This window comes from Pteropus alecto, unplaced genomic scaffold (genome assembly GCF_000325575.1).
Source record: "Pteropus alecto unplaced genomic scaffold, ASM32557v1 scaffold214, whole genome shotgun sequence".
NCBI classification, from domain to species: domain Eukaryota; kingdom Metazoa; phylum Chordata; class Mammalia; order Chiroptera; family Pteropodidae; genus Pteropus; species Pteropus alecto.
The window spans coordinates 175,049-193,201 of NW_006435787.1; the positions used below are offsets into that span (position 1 = coordinate 175,049).

Sequence of the window (18,153 nt, forward strand, 5' to 3'; positions counted from 1 at the left end):
TCCGGGAGGGGCCGCCTGGTCCAGGGGGGCTGAGGCGACAGCCGAGGGCCCTGGGCGGGGCACGCAGTGGGCGGGGGAGAGGTGAGGACCGAGGCCTGCGGAGGCGCAGTCTGCCGGCTGGTAGCAGCCCCTTCCTCCCCCTTGGAGGCCACAGGCCTGTGGACGGGGAGGGATTTCTGACAGGGAGGGGTCAGTGTGACTGGAGACGGCCTGAGGCAGGCAGGGAGAACAGGCCAAGGCTGCCTGGGGCCTAGGAGACCGGGCGGGGGAGAGGCTGGGCTGGGGGAGAGGCTGGGCTGGGGGAGAAGCTGGGCTGGGGGAGAAGCTGGGCTGGGGGAGAGGCTGGGCTGGCCAGCGGTGCAGGCGGGAGGTGGGAGGTGCGGTGTGGGCTGTACTCTCGCCAGGCCTCGGGCAGCCTGGCCTGCGGGGCAGCTGAGGCGTGCATGGCAGGGTGCAGGGGGCCACTTCGCAGCACGGGCTGCGGGCCTGGGGCTCTACTTACACGGGGTGGGCAGGGGGCCCTCGGCTTCCGGGGTCCCCGAGCCCCTCCTCATTGAGCTCGGGGTGCCAGGGACCCTAGGGGCTGCGTAGACAGATGAAATGTGAGTAGGAGGCGGATGGGGGTACACAGGAGAGGAGGGGGCAAGAGACAGACAAGGTGAGGACTCGGCTGGAGAACCCCAGACCAGCGACGAGCTCGGGCCACCCTGAGACCACACAGCGGAGCCTAGGGGCTCCTGGGGACAGCATTGGCCCGGCCCACCCAGGGCCCTGTGTCACAGCGGGGGGCGTGAGGCTGACTCAGGACCACACAGGGCCGGGTGTGGGAGGGCGGCGTGCGCCCCCGGGGGGCCTCTCCACTGAGGCCAGGTGTCCCTGGGTGCGCCCGCCCTGGCTGACAGGCCAGCCAGGCCTCGTGGGGACAGGTTTGGCCCCCTCCCTCCCGCCTGCTGGCTCTGGGTCCCCCGAGGGCCACACCCAGGAGCGGGGAGGGGGCGGCCCCGTGCTGATGGCTCTGCCTGTCCCAGTCTGGGGAGGCTGTGTGAAGGAGACTCTCACTGTGCCCAGGGCCGAAGCCCCGTGCTCATAGCCACTCGGGGGCACGGGGGATGTTCGGGACGGAGCAGCCGAGCAAGGCGCGTATGGCCTTTGCCCCCCAGACTGGCAGTGGCTGGCTGTGGTGCCCTGGGCAGTCCCGAGGGCACATGCGTGCGGTCAGAGCGTCAGGCAGCCACGCGGGACAGCGAGCGTGGGGTCCTCTGCGCCCCACCCAGAGGCCACGGAAGCGCCCCACCCCCCGCTGCCTGCCCACTTATCAACGGCCAGCCCAGCACAGTCTAAGGCTAAGGAGCTTTGGGAGAAGCAGCTGAGCAAATCCAGCCGTGAACTCGTTGCCTCCTGGGACCTGGGTGCCTGTGGACGCTGGGGGCCAGAGCGGAGGACGCAGGGGCGGCTTCTGCTCGCCAGGCTTTGCTGGACGCTGTGCCTAGGCTGCCTGGCACCTGTCCACACCCAGGTCAGCTCAGTGGACACGTCTGTGTCACAGACCCCAGCATGGAAACCCATGTGCTGCTGGCCCCCTGCTGGCCCGCTGCGGGTGGGGGGCACACACGGTACCTCTCGTGTCCTCGTCCTCGATGGTGGTGTGGGCGCTGTCGGATGACTCCTGGGGAGACGCAGGGGGCAGCGGGTCAGCTGTGGCCTCTGCCCCCATGGGGCCTGGTGATCAGAGGTCCAGGACGTGCCCTCCCTCCCAGAGACCCACAGCCATGTGGCAGCTTCACGTGGCCCCAGGGGTCACCCGTCCCCAAGGTTCGGCTGCCCACTTCCCCACGGCCAAGGGCCCCGTGTGTTTGGAGGACCCCACAGACATTCGGCTTCTTCACATTCTGAGGCTCCTGGTGAAGTGTGAAGGCACCCACAGCCCGTGCGTTTGGGCAGATGGGGCAGGAGGCTTCCAGCAGGTTCTCAGGAGCCTGGCGGGCCAGACTACAGCTCTACCCACACCCTAGGAGGGGCTGCCTGCCCCACCCAGTCCTTCGCTGTCCAGCCGGGCCTGGCCTCGCCTCTCCAGTGGCCTTGGAGGGCTCAGACACAGCCCTAGTGCAAACACCCCACTTGTGGCTTGCTGCCCCATCCACCTGTCACCAGGTCCCCAGAAAGTCTGCTTGCTCCTTAGAAGGGCCATCTTAACAGGGACACCCTCTAGTCCCAGCGGGACACAGTGCTCCAGGCTCTGGGCTGGAAAGGGGTCTGCAGGGTGTGGGGCCAGGTCACGGCACAGCCCTGGGAGGCTGTCTCGAGATCCCTCACGGGGAAAATGGGACTCTCACTGAGTCGCAGGGTCCAGGAGAGACCCGCTCCTGGCCATGAGGTCACCCAGGTCCCTCATGGCACCTTGAGTCTGGGCCAGCTGGGAGGCAGTGGCCACAGTCTCCCTTGGTCCCAGCCCATGGCTAGGGTGTGGGGGTTCCTTCGAGGAGCCCAGGCCCAGGGGGAATCCAGCTGCACTCCTGGGGGCAAATGGCTGCCCTGCCCCTGCCCTGAGGGCCACCCCCTCCCGGCCCTGGTTAGATGCCCGCTGGGCGGGCAGAGGTGAGACGGGTGAGGTCTGTGCTGTCCCCGACCCTGACCCTGACCCCGATGCTGACCCTGGGCGTGCCGGGCGGCCCACGCAGCCCCTCCCCCGGCCCCGCGGAGGGCCCCGTGCTCTGTGGCTCCTAGCTGAGTTGGGCCTGGTCTCTGCCAGGGTGGAATGGACAGGGCAGCTGGGAGGGTCCTGAGAGTGGACCTGCTGTAGACAGCAGGCCCTGGCTGTGTCCCCAGTGGGCTTGGTGACTACAGCCCAGGGGGAGCACCCAGGGCCTTTCCCGCAGGAGCAGCCGCGTAGTCTGGGCTGTGTCCTGCGCGGGAGAAGTCGCTGCACACCTGCCCCCTGATCTTGGCACAAAGGTTTCCCAGAGCCACATTCGGGACCTTCCAGGGGGCGGGGGTGGCTCCTGGCCCTGCGGAAGCCCCGGGGGGGGAGGGGCGTGCAGTACCTTGATCCCGTCCACTGGGTTATGAATGACGGTGGTTTGAGGTTCCTACGGGGGAAGAAAGCAGAGGGAGACGAGGGTGAGAAGGGGGGCAGGCCCCTCGCCAGGAGCCTGGCGGGGAGGGGGAGCACAGCATTGGGGGATGCAGGAGGAGCGGCTGTGACAGGGGCTGGGACGGGGCCAGTGGGAGGGAGCCGGCCAGTGAGCCCCTTGGCGGGGAGGGCGATGGCGGGCACGGGGCCCAGGGCAGCGGTGAGGAGATGCAGGGGGCCTGCCAGGCGGGCACTGCCCCGCATGCCGCCAGCCCCAGCCGGCACGGACCGGGCCCAGGCTGGAGGGTGTCATGGGGCTGTGGCAGCACACACAGGTCCAAGACGGGGCTGGCTGTGAGGTCGCGTGTGGGACCCTCCCGTCCTGGGCCCCGGATGCCCCCACATACTGGACGGCCATTGGGCAAATCCAGCCTTCCCATGGGCAGTCTGGGTCTGGCTCCTGGAAGTGGGGCTCAGGGCCCGTGGGGTGCCAGACGTGCTTTCAGGAAGCAGAACTGTGGACCAGCAAACCCCAGTCTCCTGGGACGGCCTGCTCCACAGTGCCCACCAGCCACAACCCTGACAGCCAGCCGAGTCCCCTGGCCAGAACTCCCCAGGTGAGGCCCAGAACCAAGGGGCCTCTGATCCGCGTTCACCTGCCCCTCCCCAGTGAGGAGCCCCTCCCTCTGGGCAGCCACAGGCCCGCATGGCCATGTCGGTGTCTCCACCCTTAGCTGCCTCCGGGCCCGCTGGACACGACCCGGGTGGGAAATCACCAAGGAAGACCAACCCCGTCCTTCCTGGACAAGAACTAGAGTCACCGCAGCACTCAGGAGAGGCAGGGCTCCCCCGCCGCTGTCCCCCTCACCGTCCCCCCTGCTCCCGGCTCCCCCGCCGCTGTCCCCCCTCACCATCCCCCGTCCCCCCACAGCCTGGATCTGGGCCCGGGGGCGCACGGAAGGCACAGGAGGAGCGAGAGGCAGTGTCCTGGGCCCATGTCGTGGCCTCGCTGGCCGCCTGGAAGCCTCTTGCTACTGCCCACCAGGCGGCATGGCGGGAGGCTGGCCTGTCCTCTGCTGCTGAGAGGGACTCCCCGCATGACCCCTGCCCCTCACCCAAGGGGCAGTGGGGGCAGTGGAGGCGTCCATCAGAGGCAGGCTGAGGGCCGGACCCCACCTTCACCCCCGGCCTGCTGACAGGCAGGGGGCAACAGGAGGGCCAGGAAGTTGGGGGCTGAGGGGCTTAGTACCAGGGCGGCCGGAGGAAGCGTCCCCTTGGGGCTGGTGGCAGCTGCGCTGTTCTTGGTGCTATTCGTCTGGGGCTGTGGGGAAGACAGAGAGCGGAGCCTTTAAGGGGAGAAGGGGTGGTCACACCCCATCCTGTTCTGCCCAGCGGGAGCCTGGGGGTGCGCCCAGCTGCAGCCCCCACCCCCCTGAGCTGGGGCCTCACCTTGACTCCGTCCGCTTTCTTGTTGAGTAGACTCTTGGCTGCTGCATTGGGAGGAAGCGGGCATGCTGAGTGAGGGGCTGTCCACTGCACCCCCACCCCCATACGAGGCGGCCTCAGGGGCCTGCAAGGTGCCAGGGTCCCCTAGAGTGAGTGAGGGGGTGGCCGCAAGGCAGGGGCGGCTTCCACACCCTGTTCTGAGCAAGGCCGTTCTGGGGAACCCACTGAGGAGGGCTGGCCAGCGCTGCTGGAGGACCCCCACAGTCCCTCGGCCCCCAGCACCTGCGCGTTCCACAGAGGCAGAAGGAGAAGTCAGCTTACCTCAGGAGAAGGGAAGGTGAGGCGGGAGGAGAGGGAGGTAGGAGGGAGAGAGAAGACAGGTTCGCGTCAGCTCGAGCGGGAGCAAGGCTGCCCGGGGCCCTGCCTGCCCTGCCCGCCCTGCCCGCCCTCTCGACCCAGAAGCGGGGCCCCGCGCGGGGCTGGTGCAGCTTAGACAAGCAGCTGAGGGTGGCACAGCCCACACCGCCAGCTCCGGAGGCTCGTGCTGGCCAGGCCTGAGCGGGGGCTGCCTGCCCCGAGGGACGGGGCAGCCCACAGTGGGCCTGGGCCAGACCCCTCCTGCTGGAGCACCCTGGGGGGCGCGGCCTCGGCGAGCACAGTGGACAGCCGGGCACTCAGAGCAGGGAGGCACAGACCCCGCGGGCACCATCAGCATCACTCGGGTCCCCTGAGGCAGGAGCGTGGGGTGAGCCCTCACGCCCTGTGAGCGGAGCTGACTGCTGCGTTTGGACGAGCGCTGGCTGGGACCCCACAGCAGTGACCAGGCTGCTGGGCTGCTGCCCGCCACCCACCGCCTGCCCCAACCAGGCCCCCTCAGTCCCCGGGGATGTGGGTGGCGGCTGCTCTGAGCGGCGTCGGCTCCCGGCCTGCCTCCCAGGACTGGTCGGTTCTCTCGGGAGGTCCTCCCAGGACCCTGTGGCAGAGCTGCACCAGCAGCTCAGCTCCTGGCCTGTCCCCTCGGTGGGCCTCACCCTGTGAGAGGTGTCACAGAGCCCAGCGAGCCAAGGGGGCGCATGCCGTCCTCGTCCTCAGCCCCGGGACCTTCCAAGGGCGAGACCCGCCCAGGCAGCCAGACTCAGGAGTGCACCCTGACGCCCTGGTGGCCCTGCCCTCGGGCACCCCAGGACCAGAAATGCCACTTTCCCGGGGCCACATGAACACTCTCTTGGTGGCAGCTAGATTCTGCCTCCCCGTCACTCAGCACGGAAGGACAGGCTTGCCTTGCGGACATGAACTTGGGTCTCCAGGCCGACAGCCCCATTCCTGATGAGCATGACCCTCACCTCCCCCCTGGCTTGCCTCTGCCCTTGTCTGAGCCCCAGCACACAAGGGGAGCCCGATGTCCCCTCGAGGACGAGCCGTCGGAGATCGTGGAGCCCAGACACCCTGTGCATGCTGGCTGACCAGCTGGCCAGACAGCACCCGAAGCGGAGCAGCGTCCAGCCCGCTCTGAAGGAACTGGCCTTGGAGCTGAGCGGACAAGCAAGCTGACCTCGCTCTCTGGTTTAAGATGCGCGGGTTGGGGGATCGTCCCGGTGCCTAGCGGCCTTGGCCGGTGGCATTCCCATGGGCTCTGTTACAGCCAGCGCAGGCTCTTGGGGTCTGAGAGGGCCGCCCCAGGCCAGCCCAGCGTCCCCGGCAGAAGCTGAGTTGGCTCTGCCCAGCCCGCCCCTTGGACAGAAAGGGGTCCCTAGGTCAGGCCCTGAAAGAGGCAGAAGACGACCTTGAAGCAATCCTGGGTCGTACGAGGGTCGTCTCTCGTCCCCGGTTCTGTCAAAGCCTGACCCGCCCCGCCCCCGCCAGTGCCCTCTGGGGACACAGACAGCCAGAGCTCGGCCCGGGCTGCAGGCAGACACCTGTCCTTCCCCTCAGCCTCCCAGACGTTCCTCCCCTCGGAGCTCGGTGTGAACACAGGGCCATGTGCCCCTGGGCACAGCCCCTGCCCACTGCAGCTCCTGGGAACGGCTACCTGTCCTGGAGTGACTCCAGGACCCCACTGCCGTCTACACTAGCAATCAAAGACGTGGGACGTCCCCATGTGCTTCTGCAAGTCCAACGCCTCGCTGCCAGCCGGAGCCACGGTGGACGAGCATGTGCCCAGGCCCTGGGAAACCAGCAGAGACCCTCGGCCCGCCCCACCCACCAGGGCTCCTCGGAGCCAGGCCGCCTGCCTCGCTCCCAGTGAGGACTCTGATGAATAGCAACGTGTCTGCGAAGACACCCAGCCTTCCGTTGTCGGAGGGCGCCGCTGCCCACGGAGAAGCCACGGCCTCGGAAGTGAGACTCCCGCCCACCACGTCTGCTGGTCCGGTGCGGCAGGCAGAGGTGGGCCGACCTCAGGCAGGGGCGGTCCCCCAGCCCCCAGGGCCGGCCACCGCCTCACCCCGTAGCTGGTCCCCAGGGACAGCCATGCTGGGCTCTGTCGCATGCACTGACTGGCCAGGGCAGAGCGGCCCCTGGCACGCAGGCGGAGCCACACATGCAGCCTCATGCAGCTCGCCCACGGCCCCCTGCAGGCAGAGCCCATCTCGCTCTCCGTGCCCGGCGGCTCCACCCGCAGCCCTGGGCTCATGCTCCAACCCCTGGCCCTGTTCCCCTCGGGGCCTCAGAACGCGGGGACTCTGGACGGCCCTCGGGGGCCTGCCTGCTAGACATGGCCCCCCCAGGACAGCCCTGACCTGAGTGCCAAGGAGGTGGCCAGAAACGCTGGGCCCTCTGGCGGGGCTGTGGGCCATGCAGGATGGGGCCGGGGAAGACGTGGGGCTGTGCCAGGCCCCGCAGACCGGCAAGCACGCGGCCGGCCCTTGGCTGTGCTGCCCGCCCTGACCCTGCACTGCCCTCGGCCTGGGCCCGTGAGGAGGACTGGGGGTGCAACAGCCTTCACGGGGTCTAAGGTCACAGATGGGCAGGCGGGAGCTGGCCTAGGCATCCTAGGGGGCCAGCCCCCCACGGCTCAGGGCAGCAGGTTGGCAGAACTGGTGTCCCCCTCAGGGTTTGGGACGAGGCGAGGAGGTCCGTGTAGGAAGAACCAAGAAAAAGCCTTTAAAGTCATCCTCAGGTTGGCCGAAGACCCTGGCCTGGCACGTATGGGACTGGACACAGACCACCAGCTCCAAGCAGTGCAGGCCACGGGGCGGAGGTGGGCCAGGCAGGTGGACGGGCGGCAAGCAGGCTCTCTGCCTCCACGCCCTTCTCCCCAGGATCCCCCACTGGGACTCAGCCCTCAGCAGCCCCAAGGCTTCCTGTGGGTGGTCAAGGTCATTCCGAATGAGGATTGTGATAGACAAGGGGGGAGAGCTTTAGAAAGCACAGGGCTCTGACCACGGGGGTCTCCTGACCCCAGATGCAGGGGCCAGGACCGGGGTTCCGGTCACGTGCATGTGAGGCGAGGCCCCGTCCGCGGGCCCCTAACCTGGCCCCTCTCGCGTAGGGCCTGCAGCCACCGGGACCTGGGAGCTGCCTCCCTGCCCTCAGGGTGGCTGTGCAGGGCACGTCCCCGGCGGGAGCGGGGGCTCCCGGGGCCTGGGGCGGCCCTGGAGGCCCGGCCAGCGGCTGCGAGCAGGCGGGACACGGGTCCAGAGCATCTACCTTGTTCCACCAGCCCCATGGTGGTGCCGGAGGCCGCGGTGGACACTGAGGCCGGAGCGGTGGTCTGTCTGCCCACTGTTAGCGCCGGGTTAGAGACGAGGGGGGCGGGCGGGAGGAGAGACAAAGGAAGCAGAAGAAGATTAGAGTCCAGGCCGGGGTGACGCTGGCACCAGGGCCCCAGTCACAAGAGAGTGACGACAAGGACCACGGACACTGAAGCGCTCGGCTCCTCTCCCCGCGGAGGAGGCCGACGGGCACGTCCCGTGAGCACTGGGGTGACGCGTGGCCGCACAGCACCACAGCCAGGTAACAGGAGGGCGCCGGAGGCAAACAGACAAGGAGGACGGACCACAGACCCCGCACGAGTGTCACAGACAAGCCACGGGACAGTGAGCGGGCGCTGGCCCGACTAGGCCGTGCTGTCCCTGGTGGGCCTGCTGGGGCCCTTGGCCTCGGGTCACTGACAGACCCACCCAGCGCGGCCACACGCCTCCAGCCCTGCCCACCCTCGGTGACCGGGTGGGCGGCCACCAGCGTGTCCAGGGCTCAGCAGAGAAGCCCCAGGCCCTGCTCTCGACTCACACACACAAAACGGTGCCCCGAAGTTTGAGGACGACAGGCCACACAGGGGCCGACCCATGCCTGGACAGACACACGGGGCTGCGGCCGGGCGGCAGGCAGCACAGACACTGGGGTCAGGGGACACAGAGACCCGACAGGCGGGGGGACTCGTGCCGGGCGGCCTCCTGGGGCGCCCCTGATGGGCCAGCGGGCGCCCAGGCCTCCCCACGGGTGTCAGAGGTCAGGCAGGTCAGGCCAGCAGCGGACGAGGGCGCAGAGGGGGTGCGGGGCGGGCGGCTGGTCGCAGGCCATCCGGAGCCTCCCTGGAGGAGGCGGTTCTCACCTGAGAAGTTCCGCGTGGCCAGCATGGTGGTGAGGATCGCGCCCTGTGGACAGACGCAGGCTGAGGCTGGGAGACCCTGCTGGGCCACGGCCCATGGGCTCTGGGGGACTCGCCCACTGCACCCAGACTAGTCGCCCGCTCCCGGAACTGGAGCCGTGACGTGCCCCGACCCTGAGCTGCCTGCTGCCCACAGCCTCCAGGGCGCTGCACTGGCCCGGGATCGCCCGGGGCACCATCGGGAGGGAGGGCCTGGCTGCAGACGCCTCCACAGGGCAGCCTCCCCGCCCAGGGCCACCTCCCTCCACCCCAACCCGAGGACCAAGGCGCCGCTCTCCACGCCCGGCCTGGCCCAACCCCGAGACCTGCTCTCACTGGGAGAATGTGGCCGAGAAGGGCCCAGCGTGCAGCCCCCAAGCATGGCGGTGCGAGCGGCCGAGGGGCCAGCTCTGCGCCTGGGGCCAGGCCCGCTTTGGTGCCCTTGCTGTGGGGGTACCGAGTGCGCCCGACACGTCTGGTCTGGGACAAGCTGACTGGCGGCCCGTCCTGGGCGGCCGGGACCCCGCGGCCTCTCAGGTCCTGGCTCTGACCCTGGAGGGGCGGGCACTGCCGGGCAGGGGGTGCGTGTGGGCCGTGGGCGTCACCTTGAGCTTCCTGCGGGCGTTGAACTTCTTCAGGCACTCCACGGTCTCCTGCCTGTGCATCATGGAGGCCACCGTGGAGCGTTGCTGTGGAGAGGGTGGTCACACGCTCAGGGGAGCCGAGGGCCCCGAGGGAGGCTCAGGGCGGCAGGGCCTGAGGCCTTGAAAACCCACCCGCGCATCCCAAGCCACAGGCCACATGGCACCCAGGACACCGGGGAGCCCATGGGGTGTGGAGGAGGACACCCCAGGGCCTGGGCCGGGTACTTACGCAGACCCACGGGTGCTTCAGCGCCTCATGTGCGGTGATGCGCTTGGCGGGGTTGATGGTCAGCATCTGGTTGATGAGGTTTTTGGCTTCGGGAGTGACCGTGTCCCACTCGGGGGAGGGGAACTGGAAGAGGAAACGGGGCACAGTGGCACCTGAAGCCCCGCCCCCAGCCAGGACCCAGAACCCTGAGCGGTCCAGTCCTGGCCTGGTCCGAGGGCCCGGCACTCACGTCGTAGGCTCCAGCCTTGATCTGCTGGTATAGCTTGTGCTGGTCCTCGTCCCAGAAGGGCGGGTAGCCCACGAGCAGGATGTACAGGATCACGCCTGGGGGCGAGGGCGCAGGCTCACACTGCTGCAGCCCGCGCCCGTGGCCGGACACTGCCTGCCAGGCTCAGCGTGCGGCCCCGGTGGTCACGTGCCCAGCTCCTGCCCTCAGCGCCGTGGGGCCTCAGCTCCTCGGCCTCGGCTGACACAGGGCCTGCCCGGAGCCGGTGTGGTCTTCGAGGGCACTGGGGTCCTTGAGGGCCCCCGGCCAGTGTCAAGAAGTGTCACTACTTGGAGACCCTCAGGGTGTCGTCACAGCTGCAGGACCTCTGCGCCCCCCCCACCCCCAGGCAGGCCCCTGCCCTGCAGGAGCCCCCTCTCCCCACTTCAGCACCCACCTGCTGCCCCTCCCAGCCCAGACGCCCCGCAGAGTGGAGCGGAGCACAGCCCGGGCCTCACGCTCAGCCACCGCCGTCACACCCCGCTGCCCCACACTCCCGCTCACCGCATGCCCAGATGTCCACCGGCTTGCCGTACGCCTCCTTGCGCAGGACCTCGGGGGACAGGTAGCCCGGCGTGCCAGCGAACCCTAGCCGGGGGCAGGGCAGTGTGAGGGGCCGGAGGGGCAGCCGTGCCCGCCCGGGTCCCCGGCTGCCAGGCGCTCACCGAACCACGCCTGCTGGTCGCCCTGCACCTCGATGGCCAGGCCGAAGTCCGCCAGCTTCACGGCCGCCCCCTTGCACTTGCTGGCCAGGAGCAGGTTCTCAGGCTGCAGGGCGGTGATGGCAAGGGGCGTGGTCCACAGCCGCGGCCGGGAAGGGGACAAAAACTGAGATGACAGTGGTCTGCGGGGGCACGCACCGCGCGGACTGCACCGTGTGGTGTCCCCCTGCATGGCTGACACCCCAAAGCCTGCTTCTAGGGGCAGGGACTAGAGCCCCAGCTTTGCAGGGAAAAGCTGTTCTCACAGAGCTCCTGGGACCCCTCAGACCCAGGGCGGGGGACTCGGGTGCCAGGACAGAACTGAGTGCGCCTCACGAGGCCTGGTGGCCCCATCGGCAGGGGGCTCCCCCCGCATAGCTGCTGCTCGGAGACACGGTGGGGCTGCCGCTGGGGGCTCAGGCCCTCCCTGCAGGGCGGTGACTCCAAATGGCAGGAAGGAATGGCCGAGGGTCCCCGGGCCCGGGCAGTGCAGGATGCCCACCCACCAAGCCTCGGGCTTCGGGCTGGGTGCCAGGGGCCCATGGGACCCGCTGGCCAATGGAGCAGCCCTCGCTCGAGCTGGGACTTCGTCCCCCATCCCACTGGGGTACCAGGAGGCCACTGGCCTCTGGGGACACGTGGCCCCCGGAGCCTGAGGGGTCCCTGCATGCTGGGCCCCTCCCTCCCTGGCCTGCCCCACCGGCCACCTCCCAGCGGCCAGCGCTCAGAGCTGCCAGACCCCTCGCCCCGGTCACTCCCCGTGCTCTCGGCCTTCGTCAGGCCCCCACCTGGCAGGCAAGCCCACTGAGACCACTGTCACTCCTGGGTGAAAAAGTGGGTTTATGGAAAGCAGCCCCACGGGGGGTCTGAACACAAACCAGCGGGGCAGGTCAATGGCACCAGCCCCAGGCCCAGCTCCTCAGGGAGAGGCCCATCTGCCTCGGGAGAGCTGGAACCGTGTCACGGGCCCTGCCACCCGTCCTGCCCGGCTCTCCCCACCCCCACGAGCTGCCCTTGCGTCTCTGCCCTGCTTCCAGACGCGGGAAGGCAGCTGCACACTCTCAGACCTCGCTCCACACACGTCGTCAGTTTGGCTCAAATAAACTCAAAAATTCTCTGCAGGTTTGGACGTTTCTTACGTTGGCACACTTCAGTGCCACCAAGGACAAACGCCGCAATCCAACCTTGGGGACACTGCTGGTAACCCTAAGGGGTTAGGAGGAACCAGTGGCCCCCAGAATCCAAGAAGTGCGCCCTCAAGTGGCAGAAACCAGAGCCTGACAGACACTGGGACACACGGCCTGGCCCGCCCGCCCAACTCGGCCAGTGTGAGTGGGGCAGGAGGACCCCAACCTTCCCAGGCTCCACACCGAGTCTGAAACAGCAGGGCAGGACGAGCTTAGCATAGAGGTCGCACGTCCCTGCCCAGGGAAGGGCTGGCCCCAGCTCTACCTGTCTGCCTTGCAGCCTGAGGTGACAGGCGCTCTCCTGCCTTGGTGAGCAAGCCCACCACAGCACTGCTTCTGGGGGCTCTCAGTCAGGACGGGGGGCCCTCTCTGGAGGCGGGACCATCTGCTCCCTACACTGGGCAGGAGGCCGTAGGCCGGCCAGGGCTGTGTGTCCCCAGGCACCTCATCCCATCTCTCTGCCTTGGCCTCAAAGTCAGCCATGAATCTTGGGGTCCAAGAACAAGGTGGGGCTGGTGACCGCTCCCATGTGCCCCCCGAGGCCCCTTCAGATGAGACATGGTGACAGAGACAGGGACACGTGGAAGCGCAGGGACCAAGGACACGTGAAGGGCAGAGGGGAAGGTCCTGGGCCTGCTCCTGGTATGACACTGACCCCAGAGCAGCCCCTCAAAGATCGACTCACACGCATACACCCCTCAATGGCCCAAGGAAGGCGTGACCCCACCGAGCACCAGCACCGTGGGATGGTTGGTCTCAATTGCCACCAGTGGGTCTCTCAGCAGTGACAGGCCCAGGGGTCCACCACCCGGGACAAGAAAGTGACCGAACCAAGCTGGAGTCGAAGAAAGGGGAGGGGGCGGGAGGGCTGGGAAGTCCTCCTGGGGGTGCCAAGCGCAGAGCTGAGCTGGCGCCAGAGACATGGTGAAGGCTGGACGTCTGCACAGGCCCTGGAGGCCGGCCCCTCACCCCCCGGCCCTGCCGCCTCAGCTCGACCGCACGCACATCCCGTGTCCCACTCGCCCGGTCCGCGCCCCAACTGGAGCCCAGAGGGGGGACCCCGAGTGGACACTTGCTCACAGGCCGATGTGTGACAACTGCCCCATCAGCCCTGGAGCCTGAAGGTGCTGGGAGGGACGTGTGCAGACACCCACGCACTCACACGCATTCACACGCACGCGCCTGCATGCACGCGTGCACCGACATGCACCCCACCCGTCTCTGGTGCTCGCCCCGCCCCGCCCCGGCCTCCTTTCACGGGACATGCAGGTGCAGACGGCCGGCCCCTGGCACGGGGCGGGCGGGGACTCACCTTCAGGTCCCTGTGGACGACCCCCATTTGGTGGCAATGGAGAACCGCCTCCAGGATCTGCTGGATGCAGTGACTGTGGCAGACACAGCATGTGCATTAGTGCGGTGGCCCGTGGGGGTGCAGCAGCGGGGGCTGGGTGGCATGGGGGTGGGTCCCCAGCCGGGCGGAGAATCAAGGCGCCGTCTGCCACACGGGAACAGACTGGCCGGAGGCGTCCCTCATCCCGGGTCAGCAGAGGCTTGGCCAGGCCCTGTGGCCTTTGCTTTCTCTCTGCCAGGACCACCTAGTGACACTCACGGGGAACATCCTGCACCCCGAGGGCCACGCTGGCCACGCCTGACCCTGAGGTGGGCTGGGGGCTGGCGAGGCAGGGAGGGGCCGAGGCGGAAGTGCCAGGCAGGGTGGGCAGTTGCGGCCCCCAGTCGCTCCCATGCCAGAGCTCACGTAACAACCCTGAGCGTCCACAGTGGACGCCGGCTGCCCACACGACAGCTCAGCTCTCCTGGCGGGGGGCAGCCTGGCCGGCCAGGGTGTGGTTGGCCGGAGGGAGACACCTGGGCTGCCCCCAAACACCTCCGCATCGTGCTTCACAGCGTCCACTGCACGTGAGACCCAGAGGCCTCCGGCCCCTGTGCACACGAGACCTTGTGGCCTGAGCCTGCCTCCCCCGGGGGTGCCCAGGGGGCCACTTTCCAGCAGCCTCCAGAGCCAGGCGCAGCCCCCTGTGGTGTTGCCAGCTATGAGAGACGAGGCCACAGGCTGGCCAGAGCCCACCAGCTGGGAATCTCCATCACAGCCCCTCTGGACAGGGTGAGGCGGGGGCAGGCAGGTTCCCTCAGGACCCTCCTGCCACTGCTGGACGCTGTGGGGTAACTAAGGGCCAGCTGAAAGCTGAGTTTTGTTTTCCTAATGGCAACACTGAGGAGCGTAGGAGGCCAGCCCTCATCCTCGAAAAGCCGTGGCACATCTGGGGGGCTTGGGGCAGAAGAGTAAACCTGAGCCCCCCACCCCCAGACACGGGGCCTCCGAAACCAGCCATGACGGCTGCCATCTGTGGGGCTGAAGGCCAGGCCCGCGACCGAGGGAGCCACCACCAAGGGCTGGACTACAGCCCTGTCCCCTGCCTGGCCTCTCCTGGACCAGTCCTGCCCTTGTATCCCCAGCCCCATGCCCAGCACCCCCTCTCCACTGCCCGAGGACTGACCCACCACCGCAGACTGGTCCAGGGGCCCTGTTCGGGCGGGCCAGGCTCAGCCGTGAGGCTTGGGAAGCTCTCGGGGTCAGGACAGGCCACCGGCCAGAGGTGGAGGCTGGGCAAAGCCCCAGTACAGCCGCTGAGCCAGGGCCCAGGCAGGGGACACAGGCCTTCTCAGCCCCCAGCCTCTCTCACTGCTGACCTAGAGCGTGTGCTGGGGGCCGTCTGCCCCACACTGCAGCACCCGGCATGGGGCTGGCGTGACCCCAGCCGGCCAGCCCCTCCTGCACTGCTATGTCCGAGGGGGGGGTCCTGTGGAGCCCCTGCCCTGCTTTCAGGGCGCCAGCAGCCTTCACGCCCACCGGCACGTCCTGTGCCTCCAGCCGCTCTCTGGGCCCTGGAGGACAGTGACCTGGCTGGTTCCGACCTCAGACCTGCCGAGCCGCCCGCTGCAAATGCAGATGTCGGCTCTGGGCCATGCCCGTGTTTCTTCAGCCTCGAGGCTTTGTGCTCCAGCCTCTCCGGGTACAGTCCCCTCAAGACACCCAGTCCGTCCCTGCTGTGTGGGGGTCTGGGCAGCGTCCGTCTGTACTGGACTGTGGCCTCTGTGACTGTGGGAACGTGTGTCCTGTCTCCCGAGCCGTGTCCTCAGCCTCGCACTGCAGGCAGGCGTCCTCCAACAGTTACTGGACCTGTGGGTCCCCTGCACCGCTCCTCACGTCGGCCGGTGGGGGTGGGCCAGCCCCTGCCCTCCTCCACGCCCCCCCTGGGGTGCAGGGCCCCAAAGCGGCTCCGGAGGTGGGGCAAACACACCTGCCCGAGCAGCACGGGGCGTGGCTGGTGGCGCCGGCACCGCGTGGGCAGCTCCGTCCTGCCCGCCCCCTGCAGGCCCCGCTCTGGGCTTCAGAGCCACCTCAGAGGCTTCGGCGCCCGTGCTCACAAAGAGCTGGCTGAGCAAACCAACAGGCTGGCACCACGGTGCCGGCCCGTCTCCCAGCCCGCAGGTGGGTGGGGCCCCCACCTGCAGGACAGCGGCCCCTTTCGGGGGCTTCTGGGGGCAGCTCTAGCCCTGGTGCCCAAGCCGAGAACATGGCCTAAGGACGCGAGGCCACCTGCCCAGTTTACGTCATCTGTTGTCCTCACGGGCGTCCTTCACGCTTTGAACAATTCAGAAAGTCACTCTCGTGGTCAGAACTGTTCTCAGGTGTCTGGCTGGGTCCTGAACGTGTCCTCACGGCTCTGGGCTGGCATCACGCAGACGTGCCCCTTTGACCACCCCTCACGAGCTTTTTAAGGTTTTTAAAAACGGGTTCTAAAGATTTTCAACTTCGCCATCCCAGGTTTGAGGAAAGACCCCTTGATTTCCTCACCAGCTCCAAACTAAAGACCATACTTCCTCTCAAGACGACTCCCAGGCGGTGGCCCTCTGGGCAGGCGCTGGGCCTTGGGCGCTGGGCCTTGAGCGCTGGCCCTGCAGGCTGAAGCCAGGCCCTGTCTCGCCCAGTCTGGCTGGCAGGGGACACAGCCCCACGTGCCCTCCCCGGCTCCCCACAGCCATGCTGACCCATTGCCAGGCCCTCCAGCCCCAGGCACCGCACAGCACGATGGTCACACACGTGTCCCCAACTCCACGAAGGCTCCAGGGCCCTGTGTCCAGGGTTTTCTCAGGGGGGCCAGCTACGGGCCCCCCCAGGAGTGTCCCTCTCTCCTGTCACCCCTCCCCCTCCTCACAGTCCAGCCGTGAAAGGAAATGAAGGGTTGTGGGCGTGGCCCCAGCTCAGCGACCCTGTCCTCCTGGGCCTGCTCAGAGAGGCCCCAAACGGCAGGGGCCCCCGGGGTGCAGGGGGAGGCAGGGTGAGGGCGGGAGCGGTCCGGGGTGGGGGGGGATGGGTGGAGCCCGGCAAGAGGCAGCTGGGCATGGAGGAACGCTGAGGTCACAGGTGTTGGGGGCGATTGCTGTGTGGGGCGTGGCCATGGCGTGGCCAGGGTCAGTGCGGGGTGGTCCAGGGCGTGGTCAGGGGCATGGCGGGGCAGGGGCTGGGGGCTGGCCCGTGGCCAGTGGGAAGGCCCTGTGGGTGGCGGGAGGGCCCGGGGTCTCCAGGCCCAGAGGGGCTAGGGCTGCGGGCCGTGCCCCCTCCCCGGACACCACGGCGCGTGCCACAGAGCGCAGGGTAGGTGCCAGGCCAGGAGGCGCCCAAGGGTGGGTGCTGCGGGTCCAGGGGCTGAGGCAGGACGTTCCAGGTGGGGAAACGTGGCAGTGAACCGAGCAGCCGTCCCAGGCGCCCAGGTGGCTCTGGAGCTGGGACTGGAAGGCAGCCAGGTGCAGGTCCGACCTCGGGGGCCAGCGGGCCCCCCTCTCCTGGCCCACCCACATCTGTCCTCCCAGAGCCCCCTGCCTTGGCAGACGTCAGCATGGCCTGGCCCTGAGCCTCAGCCTGCCCGCAAGCAGGCACCCCCCATGGGGCGATCCGGCCACGGCACGTGGGGCAGGATGGTGGCTCCGCCCTGCCCTCCACTTTTCTCTAAGTAGAAGGGCACAGGCCACTCCTAGGCTGTTTGCAAAATTAATCCTTCCTCAGGGAGCCTCAGAAACCGGCCAGGGCCCCTGCCCCCCACCCCCACCCGGAGGTCTGGCCAGACAGGACCCCACCCCGGCAGCCCCTGCCACTGTCCAGCTCTGTGGGGGTCTGGGCAGCACCAGGACCTGGCTATACCAACAAGCCAGGTTGCCTGTGGGTGCAGAAACAACTCACAGAAAGCTACTTTTAAAAATACTCATTTTTTGATTAGAAAAGTAATACATATTCATTTTAAAAAATTTTAAATAGACAAGATAAAAATATGAAAAAGCGTCCATAATTTCATCACCTACAAAGGGTTACTGTCGGCTTTTTTTTTTTTTACTGCACGTCCCCTTGCGCCAGGTGGGCAAGGCAGGGCGTGCCGACTGCCTTCAGCTGTCTCCAAGCTGAGCTGCGATGTCAGGAGGGACAGTTCTGTCACCGGCCAGGGTGGCATCTGGCCCACAAACATGAGACACATCAGGCTGCAGAGGCTACACTTCCAGGGATTGGCCTTGTCATCCCCGAGCAGACAGCATCCCTGAGGCCCTCAGTGCCCTTGTCCCCTGGGGAGGGCTGCCCAGGGTCCCCCTGAAGGGGCTGCTCATCCCTCCGTCCCCTGCATGGGGCCTGGGCCGGGTTCCAGGAAGGACAGCCAGCGGCACAGGCCCCACCTGCTCCCCCGCCCGCCTCGGGGAAGGCAGCCAGCGTGCCTGCTGTGGGCCACGGCCTGACGTCGGGACAGGCAGGGGGACACCCACACCCACACCGCTCTCCTGCCACCGGCCACCCCAAGGACGGCACCCCAAGGACGGTACTGTGGGCCACTTCCCACCCTAGCGGGAGCTGGCAAACCTGAGTGCTCCCCAACTCCGGCCACGTGCCCCGGGGCAGAGGGGGCAGGAGCCGCCCCGCTGTGCGACCTGCTCAGACGGCGTCCAGCGCTGCCGTCAGC

The 18,153-nt window shown here is 68.1% G+C and overlaps 1 protein-coding gene across 1 annotated transcript in view; it reads right to left on the minus strand.

Moving 5' to 3' along the window:
* Nucleotides 1-18,153, minus strand: part of CAMK2B (calcium/calmodulin dependent protein kinase II beta) — a 44,221-nt gene that overhangs the window by 9,221 nt on the left and 16,847 nt on the right. Inside the window, exons 7-19 of the mRNA XM_015589026.1 lie at nucleotides 13,443-13,515; nucleotides 10,908-11,010; nucleotides 10,747-10,830; nucleotides 10,207-10,301; nucleotides 9,978-10,100; nucleotides 9,710-9,793; nucleotides 9,069-9,111; nucleotides 8,165-8,239; nucleotides 4,520-4,557; nucleotides 4,320-4,391; nucleotides 3,042-3,086; nucleotides 1,618-1,666; nucleotides 503-583 (exon numbers count right to left, since the gene is read on the minus strand). Coding sequence (XP_015444512.1) covers nucleotides 503-583; nucleotides 1,618-1,666; nucleotides 3,042-3,086; nucleotides 4,320-4,391; nucleotides 4,520-4,557; nucleotides 8,165-8,239; nucleotides 9,069-9,111; nucleotides 9,710-9,793; nucleotides 9,978-10,100; nucleotides 10,207-10,301; nucleotides 10,747-10,830; nucleotides 10,908-11,010; nucleotides 13,443-13,515 — 965 coding nt within the window. The remainder of the gene's footprint in view (nucleotides 1-502; nucleotides 584-1,617; nucleotides 1,667-3,041; nucleotides 3,087-4,319; nucleotides 4,392-4,519; nucleotides 4,558-8,164; nucleotides 8,240-9,068; nucleotides 9,112-9,709; nucleotides 9,794-9,977; nucleotides 10,101-10,206; nucleotides 10,302-10,746; nucleotides 10,831-10,907; nucleotides 11,011-13,442; nucleotides 13,516-18,153) is intronic.